Source organism: Orbicella faveolata, unplaced genomic scaffold (genome assembly GCF_042242905.1).
Source record: "Orbicella faveolata isolate gen_17 unplaced genomic scaffold, um_ofav_v1 contig_12, whole genome shotgun sequence".
NCBI classification, from domain to species: Eukaryota; Metazoa; Cnidaria; class Anthozoa; order Scleractinia; family Merulinidae; genus Orbicella; species Orbicella faveolata.
Window position 1 is genome coordinate 3990768 of NW_028301539.1, and position 13306 is coordinate 4004073.

The following is a 13306-nucleotide window of genomic DNA, read 5'->3' on the forward strand; positions in this document are numbered from 1 at the left end:
TCAATGAGTTAATAACTTCATCATTCAATTCATAATTATAATTAATATACTTTTGCTATTGCTAAACGAGATTGATAAAATTACTTTAAAAAAATACAGTAGGTTACTGCAAACAACTTTTTCTTTTTTTTTTTCAAACAAATATATTGTAAAAAAGAATAATTTATTTATGACCATTATTATATGAACATAACTTAATGAAACATTTAAGTGTATCATGTTGCTCATACTAAGTAATATTTTATACAACTGATTCATTAAATTTAATCTCTTTCATATCTTTTCTTTCCTTTTTTATTTTTTCAGTGCTGCCACATTTACAGTTCCATGGCAGCAAAGCGAAAAGGTTTGTATTCTGATTGTTGTTTTGCCACTTTACAAAAAAAAATAATTTTCTGTTTGTAATCTTTCAATTCCACTTACTTATGCTTGTTTGTATATTTGTTTTTGCAGACACTCCTCTGGGTTTTGTGCACTCGGTGTCACCCATGAAAAAGGCAAAGACTGGTAGAGATTACTACACATTCACCTTCCAAACGTCGCCGAATAAGTTTACTAAAGCTATTGGCTTTGACCAGAAATCACACCAGCAAGCCATCCACTTTGAGAAAACAAAATCACCTTCAAAAATATTGAGTGCCAGGGATGATGATGGCCAAATCTTCATTAACCAGTATGCCTCACTCATAAAAGCTAATTCGAGTGACATTAAATTTGATCCCAGCAAAGAGCCAGCTTCTGCAGGCAGTGCATCATCATCCAACCTTCCCGAGACATCTGCCACAGATATTACTTTACAACAGCTCAATAAGCTTAGGAGAAACCAAAAAGTAAACGTCAAAGCCACGTTGACCATGGGTTCTTTGGAACCAAAAGAACTTTCCAAAAGGAATGGTTCCAAAGGAAGAGTAAAGGAAGACTGTGTGCTAGAAGACAAAACTGGCCATGCAATTATCCATCTTTGGGATGATACCATTACAGCATTGACCAGTGGACAGAGCTATGAAATCAAGAACCTCAGTGTTAAAAACTTTAATGGCAAGACACATCTGGGAACAACGATAGCAACCACATTCACGCCCATTGACGCAGTAATGCACGAGCTAAAAGGAGAGGAGTTGTTATCTAACATTAAGAAGAAAATAACAGTTAATGAATTTAAATTCACTGACAAAGTGAACACTTTCATGCTTTGCCAAATTGCTAACTGCAAAAGGAAAATGCCGTATGCCGTGGATTGTAAAGTGATCACTTGTGCTGCATGTGGCACCTGCCAAAAAGTGAAAGCGGCGGAAAGGGGGATGTCAGCTCGGCTCTGTGCTGAAATTGACGGGAAAGATGTCTGGCTGACTGCCTTTACAGATGTCATGAACATTCTTATCAAAAAAGTCAATCTCTCTTCAGACAACACCACAGATGAACTCAAAGCAGGACTCCTTGAATTGGAAAATGTAAACATCGTCATTGACACTACATCCAACTTCATCTTAGAAGTTTTGGATTAGATCTGTTTTGCTACATGTCAATATCTCTTGCAGTTTAATTGAGAGTGAAACTTGTGTTTATGTTTTTTTAGAACATTCACCTGTAAAATACTTGACAATTTTTTTAGAATGTTTTGCACCTGTAGTTCTTAAAACTTATGGTTGCAGTGACACTAAACAGACATTGTAGAGTATTCAAGTTATCAAAAGAATCATTTTTTCACATGTTCAAGTTGTCTAAAGAGGGACATTTTTCACATGTTCAACTTATATTGACAGAAACCTGTTTTTGCATGTTCATGTTATCTTAGTGAAACATTTTCCATATAAATTACGTTATTTAAATCTTCTTAACACAAACATTTCTCACTTGTTCAAGTTCGATTAAGAGAGACATTTTTTTTACATATTCAAGTTATCTTAAGGACATTTTTCACGTTTCATGTTATCTAAGAGAGACATTTTTCACATATCAAAGTCAAAGTTAAAGTAACACTTAAAATTTTCCAATTTTATTAGTGACATTTTCACCTGTTAGTGAAAATGCTTGAAAAGTGTATTAATTTATACTCTTGAGTTACATGTACCAGGTTATCTTTGTTATGTTCATTTCTACAACTCGGTACTTTTCAATAAATCTTGTTGTCTTCTCACAAACAATTATTAGACTTATTCCTCATTCACCAGAAACACAAATATATAGGAAATAATACATGGGCACAAGTAGATATGGAATTTCTCTCTGAGTGTTCAACTTGATATCGCACAAGTGAGCGTAGCAAACGAGTGACATATAGATTTCAACAAGAGAAATAACATTTCCTATCTCCAAGCAACCATGTATTATTTTCTTCATTTTATAAACCTACCAATTACGAGGATTTTTCACGGTTTTCCGAAAGTTTCCGACCATTTTCCGAAGATTTCCGAAGATTTATAAATATCGCCCAAATGTCATACGGTATTTCCGAACTTTCCCGAAGATTAGCGAAGATTGCCGAGGAAGATCCGGGTATGTTTCCACTTAAGATCAATAACCTTTGGCTCATTACTATTGAAACATGACAAACTTGACAATATATCATTGGTGATATCAAACACGCGTAAAAAAATTATCGTCATTTTCGACGCGTTGCGATACTGTTTTCCTCGGTGGTCAAACTCCTAATAAACAACCGCAGCTTATTGGCTCGTTAACATTGAAACAAGGCAAACTTGACAACATATGATTGGTGATATCAAATACGCGTAAAAAAATACCCTACTTTTGGACACATCACGATACTGTTTCCATACGTCGTCAAACACCTAATAAACCATCGTCGTTTATATAATAAATTTCAAATAGCACACTTATGCCACCTTATAGCAAACTTCCCAAAACCTTCAACTTCACTTCATTCTCCAATATAAAAAAAACTTCCTCCCCAGTACCTTCCCTTAACTGCATCAAGGCCCGCACTTTCTAACCTGTGGTTACCACTAGTTTTAAATCATTATTGATTAAACCCCAGATGCTTGCGTTACTTAGTTTGCGCGATGTCATAAAGTGAAAACATACGTCACCGGAATCACTTGCACGCCTTCAAGCGATCAAAACTCAAATCGTAGAAACTCTTATTCTTCGGCCGTTTCAGCTTGAGGAAAAATAGAAAACAGAGATCCGATGGAAAAAGATGGAAAAAGAGGCCGCACATTTAACTAGAGAATGTTGGTATGTAAACAAACACCTAGAAAGAATGTTGAGCTAATTAAACGGCTTAGTTAATAACAGTTTATTTATTTTACATGAATGTAAATGATTATGTTGTTCTGGTCCCCTTTAGTCTCAGGTCATTTAAAGAAAGTTAAAAATAACAAACAAAACTTGGCATAGACGCAGAGCCTGAATAATGAAATTGTGCAAACCAAACCGAATTTCCCTTTGGGCAAACGAGAAGATTTTTATGAACGCAAATCGAATGGGAGCTTTAAAATTGCTTACAGGCCAGAGTTTAAGCTTGTTATTTTGTTTACGTCTTGAATTCATGCTGAGTTTACGTCAAAACAGGAAATTTTGAAGGCCTACTATTTTTGCGAGTCTACGGAAACTAGCGCCGTCACGCAACAAATCGGCCATCGTAGACTATACAGGGAAACTCTTCACTGGCATGGACTTTGACACTATATCTGTCTGTGTACAACCTCGGTTGTACATGAAAAATGTTGATTTTAGCAACAGACAGAGGTTGAAAGTCAGCTAGTTAAGTCATTCAAGATATATATATGAAAGTGACGGTGTCGAACGCGCTCATGATCTTTGACTACTAATAGTTTTAAATCATTATTGATGTGCGTTGACCAGTTAACCAAGGTGTGAAAAGCTTGCTGGTGCGTGGTTTATCCTACTTGGTTTTAAATTTCCAACACATTTCGCGGGTTTCGGGTGGCGTTTGATACTTAACTGCAGAGGGTTGCGTGACTTACAAGCCACTAGGCCTCACGCGATACACAGCTTAAACGGAACAAGACTGTTCAAGACCAAAGCCAATTACAAACGCCACAGAGTCGAGTAATAATCCTAGATTTAAATAGTATATACGTTTTTGCATAACCTTTTCGCGCCATTTGGTTCCATAAACAAAACTGCAGCTAAAGGCCCGCCTACAAATGCTTGCGTGACTTAGTTTGCGTGATGTCAAAAAGTGAAAACATACGTCACGCGAATCATTTACATGTTTTCAAGCGATCAAAACTCCTTTTTGGCCTGCCTCGTGTCACTTGTTTTAGAGCGCAGGGTGGGGGGAGGGGGGGGGGGGGGAGGGGAAAAACATACATCGAAAACATACGTCACGCGAATCATTTGCATGCTTTCAAGCGATCAAAACTCCATTTTGGCCTGCCTCGTGTCACTTGTTTTAGAGCGCGGGGGAAAACTCCCATATGAATGCTCGTCGGAAAATTTGAATTTAACCTCTAGCTCTAGCTTTATCTGACCCCTAAAAGATGCCAATTAAAATAGAAAAAGCTCGATTGCAAGGGGCTGTTCAGCACTCTCGCTAGTACTGACCGGCGAAAATCGAGCCCAAAAACGGAAATAAGAGCGTTTTTATTATCATTATTTCTTAGACTACACCCTAATACGTATTTTGACAGCTAAAATAGTGGCTTTTCGTCATGGACACCTTAAGGACGGTGCCTTCTAAATACAAAGGTTTTTGCGCCAGGTTAGGACCACGCGGATAAGTAGATGTTTGCAAGGGCTATTGGAATCCACAAAGAAAAATGGGGCTAGCCACGCATTTTTTCGAAATAATTAGCCTTGAATCTCAAAAAATGCTGATATCAGCATTTTTCTGAAAAAAAGAAGGAAAGGATATTTCCTCACAAATTTCCTTAAAATTCGCCTTTACATACAGAAAAGGAAACACATTTAAGATCGGAAAACTACATGGTGAATGGTAACATAAAACCATTTTTGGTGTGTTTTTAGCAGCAAAATCGTTGCCACAGCGCTGTTAGAGTCTCTCACAGCCTTCCCCTGGCTCAGTAAAATACAGTCTAAATACCTTTTGCTCACAACCAGAAACCAATCTCGTGTTGAATAGGCTTGCCACTTCCATTTGATAACATAAAATGTAGGGGTAACCACGCGTTTTTTTAAAGTTCTTGATCGTTTTGAAAACTTTTACAGTGCCCGTCGCATTTTTTCCTGTCACCTCCCCAATAAGGAAAACATTTGCATGTCTCGCACTTGTTTTGCGCGCGCACTACGCCATCTGCAGGTACATGTCTACAGTTGGATTTCAGTATAATTTTCGACAGATAAGAGCTAGTTTTTCAGCTAAAAGACGTTAACAGTTAGTGGTTAGCGATATGCAACAAAAGTAGGCACCGTCCTTGAGGACGGTGCCGACTATTGTTAGTGCGCTCACGTTCTGCGCATCACGCAAGGCATAGTTCAACTACCACGCGAGCGCTGGGTTGACATCGATGTAATGAACTACGCTACCGAGTACGCGACTAATATGAAAGCAAAACTCTCCTACTGTGACCAAATCAAGTTTAATGAGCATGTACGAAAACCAGGAATGCCAAAATAGTAGCGTATGGTCCGCATGGTCCTAATCTGGCGCATAAACCTTTGTATTTAGTGGCCACCGCGCTTAAGTGAGATCAGACTTCTTGATTATACCCCGAAGCTAGACGACGAACGTCCCCGACCTTTTCATATGGAAGTCCCTTGCATAGTTATTTTATCCCGTTCATTTTTTAATGTAACTTAAAATTAAACTGTATTTTACTGTGGCTATACTTACGTAATTCGTGAGTGGCCATCCGCGCCCTTATGGACTGCTCAAGTTATATTTATCATTTATTTAAGCAACAGACCACAAGCTTTTATGGTTTATAGGCTGATAAACCACGCGGGATGTTGGAAGAACATGAGAAGAATTCGTAAATCACGAGCCGGGTCAGGTCATAAATAGGGTACCAAAAATCGCAGATTTTGGTCATAAATAGGGTAAGGGTTTTGGGAAGTGGGCCCCAAACCCCCACCCAACTTTTCTGGGAGTACCCCCCAGGGTTAAAATTGTGTGTGCGTTTGGTCGGGCTCTCACAGAACGAAGATCAGCTGCCTTGTCCTTCCTACTAAAAGGGACAAGCAAAGGTTTCTTATATGAAGACAAAACCCCAGGAGGGGCTGACGCTGGAAAACGTCAGATTTTCAAATTCGCCGCTTCATGTTTAAAGGAGCTCATTCATATAATTTTGAGTTGCTTTGGCCACGCAAAGAATAACCTTGAATTGAAGGGATGCTGAAAACAGTAGTTTACTAAGATAGAAAAACACCAAAGAGATAATAATAAACCATAAAAGGAACAAGGATGGTTAAGGACGGAGAAGATTAATACGGATTACAAAAGCTTACAAATGACGAACCTGAAAAATTTAGGCTAAATTTTTCGAGATACGCAAACCGTGACGTAGCTCACTTACTGGGTATTTTCAACTTAAGGTGGCTCAATAGAGTAATGATTTATCGAGTTCCGAGCACTAGTGGTATGTTTTAGAAGTTGTTTTTGCATTCGTTTTAACACCCAGTCCTCTCAAACTTATAGCATGTAATAAGCAATGATGACATATTGATTTATTGTCATCTCTGTTAAAATCTCGGCTTTTAATGTTGAATTATAAATGCCCAAACAAGTGCGTTGATTAACCGTTTTTATGGCTTTATTTGTGATTTTCTTGAATATCCTTCGGTGAAATCTTCGAATGTTTTTACAGTACATTAAATCCGGCGGAATACGAATTTTAAACACGAAAAACAAAGGGTTTGTAAAAGCAGTTTTTAAGATTTTGGCACATTTATGTCTTTTACCGCTGCGGAAAAACCGGTCAGATAGATTTCCCTGAAAAAAACGAGCTTCAGCGAAAGTGAAGAATATATTACACGTCTGCCAAATTTTACGGAATTTCACCGAAGGAAACGCTCATGTTGACGTCCTAAATTATCAAAATACATTGAAGTTTTCCTTTGAGCGCGCGCAGATTACTTTAGCTTTTGTGCTAAGCGCGCGTGCGATCGTAAAACTATAGGGAGCCACCTTATACACACAGGATTTCAAGTTCGTGAGAATTTACCGGCAAAAATATTCAGTGATAAGAACTTACAATACTAACACAACTACTTCCGAAATATTACCGACAAGCCGGAAAGTCTTTTTCAGAAGCAAACAAACTAGTCAAACTAAAGTAGGTTAAAACAACGACAAAAAAAATTTCAACAGTAAAGAATTGAGATTGGGTCCGACATGACACTCTGCTTTCGCTTACAAGCCGGTAATACCTCATCTGGAACCCAAATATTTTAAAATTGCTGAAATGAACTTCATAACCAAACAGGGCAGTAATCATTTTAGTTCAGTTACCAAATTTCGAAATGTAAGGTAGAGTATACCAGCCCAAATATCTCGTAGAAAACTGGATTCTGCTGAAATGATGCACAGGAGAGTTAAGTACAAGGGCGTGTCCACTCTACAAACAAAAACACCTCGTTTTGTACTTACAAAACATTTTTCTTAGTCATCGTATTTGCACAAAAATTCCAAAAACGATTTAGACATAAACGTCACTGCCGTAATGTTCTTGCAAGCAACATGAACCATGAAGCTGACAAAGTAATAGAGCGTATACACTCACGTGTCCAGCAGCCATGCAAATTTATTGGAACAAAAGAAAGTGTTAACATAAGAAAAGAGTTGAACTCCCACAGGATTGGTTTGGTACACCAACATGGCCGCCGGTTCATTGTACGTTTTGGAAAACCAATATAGCTGCCATGACGTCATGTGCGTACGCTCCATATACGTGGATATATTTGAGCAAAATATCGAAAAGGTTCCTGCCTGCACGGCTAATGTCTCCAAAGGACACCTTTACATCTTCCGCCTTTATTTTTGCGGTTTCCTTAGGTGTAGAGAATTTAAGAAGTGTCAAGTATGCGCTCCTTTTGTGCAATAGGACACCGATCTATAAAAGCAGGAAGTTGTGGTGGACTGTGTCAGTTTTGTAAATGAATGGACAAAGGTTCTTACATGAGAAAGCGGCGAGACTGCAACGACAAACCACCAAACGGTTTTGAGACAGCCGAGAACTCCATGGATTTCAAGAAAGGCATTCAAGCGGTTTGAAACTGATAATAGTAAGACGGATTGATAATAGTATAATAAGGGAGACTAAAGAAGCAGTGATACAAAGATTATTCAAGCTACTATACTAGCCAAAGTAACCAAGTTATTATTAAAACAGTTCTGTGAGGTTTAAAGATCAAGATGTCACGAGTTGCCGCTTGGGTTAAAAATCCTTACAATAATCCTTAAAAGCTGTAAGAGCTTCATTTATTTCCTGCTTATTACACTTTGTTCTAGTCTTGGGAGTTTAAGAAAGGGCCATAATTAAAGAATCAAGGGAAATGGACCAACGGGAAGTAAAGTTCGTATATTTCGACTGCGCCACGAACGATTCGGCAGGAAAACTTCCGTTATGGAGATCAGTAACTTGTTTAGCTTGCGGCCGGTTCTTGATAGAAAGCAAACTGTCGCAGCGGGCTATAATTGCGGGAAAAAATCGTGCACCTTGCAAGACTTTGGGATGAGCGGGGTAGATAGCCTATCCTCAGGCTGTCGTGCTTTGTGCACTCCTTTTCATTGGTCGCATAGTGAGCTCGCAGAAACATAGGGACTGCTTTTAGTCCGCTTGCTCAAAGTTCTCCAGAAATGAAGCATTTCTGGTTCTAGACGCATTGTACTTCAGCAGGGCTCCTGATTTCAGTGATTCAGTAGCTGACACTTTCAGCTAGTTACACTTACTCAGTGACACCCGGGGACCTGGTGCTCCTAAGAATACTCTCTTGTTGCATGGAAAACCTTAATAACTGATGAGGTCATGGAAACTTCACCCAACAAATCTTTAGCGCGCTCAAATTGCTTAAAAACCGCCAAGCTACGCAGGCTAAGAGATTATGATCTTGATGCGACCTGATCGGTGCCGGGGTGGGGGTTGGGGGGGGGGGGGGGGCGAGTGTGTGTGGTATGAGAAAATCATTAGACATGATGTGTATACGAAATGCAAGCATGTAAACAGCAACCGTGATGCCTCCAGGCCACACAAACGTTTTCACCCCGGCGTCGCCAAGAGTCGTCACGGTGACTTTGTTGACGGCAGTTTTATAGAAACAAGTTCAAGTTTTTGCGTACACTAAAATACTGATTGTTTTGGTTCACCTTTGGCGCGGACATCGTTTAATCATCCTAAACACACACTACTAATATAACAAAAGCCAAACAAATCTCTTTCACGAAAGGCCAGAGGTCTTACCTTGTTTCTTAAAATAATTCTCAGCCAGATTATAGCTCGAGATAAGGCAACTTGAAGAAAGATCAATTGACAGAGAATGAGATCTGTCAACTTAGCCCAGAGAGACCCTGGAATATATGTTACTAACATCGCCTACAGGCTTAAAATATTGTAAAATTAACCAGTTGGTGAAAAAAGCCTTGTTTCATAGCTTCCTGCGACTGAGGCATCCCTCCCAAGCCAAGAGAAGATTCCCAGTTATCGAGAAAGGAATTTCGCACGGCAGCGTGGTGTAATCCTCAGCTTTTAACTTATTTACAGCTTGTCAAGTCTTGTTATCTGCATTAATAGACAATATACGATAGATCATAAAATTATTCATGATTTATTATGACGGGAAGAGACTATCTCATTTCTGCGGTTAACCAAAATGCCAGAGCTACAGTTTCATATAATTGATTTAAAAATTATGAAAGCAGATCTTTACTGTAACAGAAAAGCGCAAAAATTCGTCGTTACGAATTCGTCTCCTCTTTGTAAAACAGTTGACCTTACGAAGCCGTAAAAAAATACCCGCGAAAATATTTTGGTCAGCAATATCTTTCTGCGTTGGATTTGGGGTTGGCTTGCGAGACACATGTGGACAAATTCATGAAAGAATTTGAACTTTTCTCGGTTTTCGTGGGTAGAAATGATTTATTACACCAAGTCTACTAAGGGGAGAATTCTTAATGCACGCGTCTCTAACCGACAGTAGCCATGTGTGAACCTTTATCCCGTGCAATAACCCAAGACCGGCTGTGTTTTCGCTCAAAAGCACATATAAAGGTTTGAATGTTTGTATTCATCATAGCTTACCTCTGCACTGACAGCGGTTAACAAGCCTGAAACCTTTTCTACAAACACACCGAATTCCTGCTACTGTGTTAATACAACCTTGCTCGCAACAAGACCCGTCAAATTCTGCACACTCTACCGAAACGCAAAGAACCAAGACTAGCCAAGCAATCCACTTGCCGAGAGAACTCATTTTCTCGCTGTTCTTGCGCCAGGTTTTTCAATTGTGCGACTTCCGACCTGATGTGACCCTGTGAGTGTTTAGTAGCTGTCTTCTCGAGACACGGAAGCCGGAAATCTCAAATAGAAACACCAAATGGCCGCATAGCTGTGAAACTGAAACCCTCTTCTCTAACTAAATAGCAACGCAGTTGTCAGCTGCTTGTATGGAAACATAAACACTACAACGCCCTTTTCAAGTGTGCCGAGCTCGTGTAGAATGGACTTATCTTCGAAACATTGGCATCTTTTCAGAATTAAGCACGCGGGCGTCAAATCTCAAATATTCCGCTTACTAACGTGTTAATTGATTGATTATGAGTGATTACAATCATTGAAGTTGCCACACACCACACGTTTCCAAACGCAATAACTGATCTGCAGTTTGCGCAATGTATCAGACACGGGCAATAGTTTCTTCAGATTTCCATAAGATCACTGGAAGATGGCTGAAACAGAGCTCCAAGGGCTCAGTTGATGCCCAACTGTTGTTGTTTTTGGGTTTTCACTAAAATGGGATACACCCTGACGGAATAAACGAGTACATGTTACAAACATTCGTTCAGGGAACGAAAGCTTGCAGTCAGTCATGTGTTTTTCCACGGCCATGACTTTTGCTTCGGCGTCCCGTCTGTCTACCCACCAGAGACCGGGTTGCTCGAAAGCCGGTTAACTCTAATCCAGGATTAAACATCAGCTGAAGTGTTAATTTTTCTTGCATAAAAATGTTTTCACTGCTTATGAATTGTGTAGTTTGAGATTATTCGCCCAAAAACCGAAGGACAAAAACACTGAAATGAAAATTCTCCCTAATCCTGGGTTATAGCTTAATCGGACTTTAAAAAACCCGGTCCACGTCTAGATAGTACAATAAGTCGACTGGCACACTACCAAGACAGCTTGATTAGTTGAAAAAAGCTCTGGCAGCTATTCTTTATTCCTAAATTAAGGGGGCAGGCAATCAGTGACCTCGTTTCCCGACACCATGGAACCTACGCTAACCACAATGAGAATTCGTAAATACTAATCAAACGATACAATACAAGAACAATCCAAGCAGGTGTATTCGAGTATTTTCCCAGCCTTTTTGTTTTGTACCCGAACGAAGTAGCGGGTAGTAATCATTCTTGTTCAATCACCTGACGTTGAGCCGAAAAAAGGTTTCAAAAGCCTCCTTGTGAGTACACTTTATACTACCAGGATGCAGAATGCTAAACCTCGTTCCCAGGGCCTTATTCCTGGCTTGGGGTCTAACGTTGGCCTAACTCTCAAGCCAGGGACAAGGCCCTGAGAACGAGGTTGCAGGACACCGGGGGGGTACTCTCTTGTATGGGCTTTACAGGTATGTGCTGCGTATGGTTTATGAGGGGTTTTGGTCGTTTCACCATGTTGGTCTGAAATAGGATATCTTGTTCACGCTGGCTTAGCATCAACACTGGCAAATTTGTAGCCCTTCTCAAATGTCTAGGCAAATGAAGCCATTTCTTGTTAGCTGCTGTCATAAAAAAGAGTCGTGTACTAACTTTGGAGGTCTGAAATGGGGTATCGTTTTTTTACCGAAGTCTGAAACAGGGTATGGAAAATCACAGAGTTTGGTCTGAAACAGTGGACAGGTTTCAAGTTTTTGGGCCACACACCCCCACCGATTACTTTGCGGAATAACCCCCCCCCTCCTCTGGGCCGGGATACGGGAATTAATTTTCGTTTATTTCTTTACGGGTTCTGCGGGCGCGTTTGGTATGTTTACTTGCTACCTTTCTACTGTTGTGTTATGCAGATTTGCGTGACTTACAAGGATACACAGCTCACCTCTCAAAGCCAGTGCCGAATGTATGTCACGCACTGGAGCAATAATTGTAGATTTAAACATTGAGCGTGGTTTTTCACGTTTCGCATGACTTTATCTTGCCATCGGGTCCCTTAAAACAGAATTTCCAGAATGACCCGCGGGGCAAACGCTTGCGTGATTTAATTTGCTTGAAGTAATAACAAATTCAAGAGAAGATGAGGTTTCCCGATGCCACTGAGAACCGGGTAATTACGGTCCGATATTCCTAACATGCTGGCCGATTAAAAGAAGGAACAGGTTGCCATTACTTCCCGGGGGGGAGGGTACTCCCATATATAGGCTATATAGGTATGTGCCGCGGGATAGGGTATGGTTTTTGAGGTTCTTGATCCTTAAATAGGGTATTATTTTCGCCCATGTTGGCATAGTGTCCCGGTGTGACCCTTAGGGTGCCTAAATTGTATCAGCTAAAATAGCACGGCGTAAACACCCAGTTAAGCGGAAAACAAATGATCTGTTAAAGTTAAAGTATCAGCAAAGCGATTTTATAAAGATTATGTTTTTCCGCGGTAGTTAGTCGTTGTTTGGAGCCTTGCATAGGGTGTCATTTTTCGGGTTTGAACCTGAAATAGGGTATCAATTTTCATTTGATTCATCCTTAAATAGGGTCAGGGTTTAAGACCCTTCGCGGCACACACCTATCCGATATTTATGAGAGTACCCACCCGGGCATTACTTATACAGTATGTATAGTTAACTCAGTTTAGGAAAATTTCTGCCGGTGACCTTTCAGTCCAAAATATGCAGGCATCAACATCTATTTTCTCATAAATTGATCAACACAAAATCAGTCTTATGTGTCATGAGAATTACGCAGTAACTTTAAGGCTCAATTTATCAAGCAGACACAGAGCTCTTCACATGTTGTTAGTGTTGTTGTCTTCTAGTCCTTTTCCTAGAATCAAAGATGTCTGGAAATTATGTCGATGAGAAGAAAGTATTCGCTATTCGCACTCACTACTTAAAGTTTTTTACGATAACTGCAGAAATTCTCGCGCGTTCATTGGCTAATTTTCATTGTCAGTAAGTGGACAGACACATGAATTTATAATTTTATGCGATGCGTCAACGAGCG

General features: G+C 39.8%; 2 protein-coding genes across 2 annotated transcripts in view; one reads left to right on the top strand and one right to left on the bottom strand.

Annotated features, from left to right (window-relative positions):
* The window catches only part of LOC149116169 (uncharacterized), a 61195-nt gene that overhangs the window by 28439 nt on the left and 19450 nt on the right, over window positions 1–13306 (bottom strand). The window lies entirely within an intron of this gene.
* Window positions 6–2144, top strand: LOC149116171 (uncharacterized). Its single transcript, XM_089282126.1, has 2 exons — window positions 6–346; window positions 454–2144. The coding sequence occupies exons 1-2, from the start codon at window positions 328–330 to the stop codon at window positions 1503–1505; spliced, it is 1071 nt and encodes a 356-aa protein (XP_089138252.1). The 5' UTR covers window positions 6–327; the 3' UTR covers window positions 1506–2144.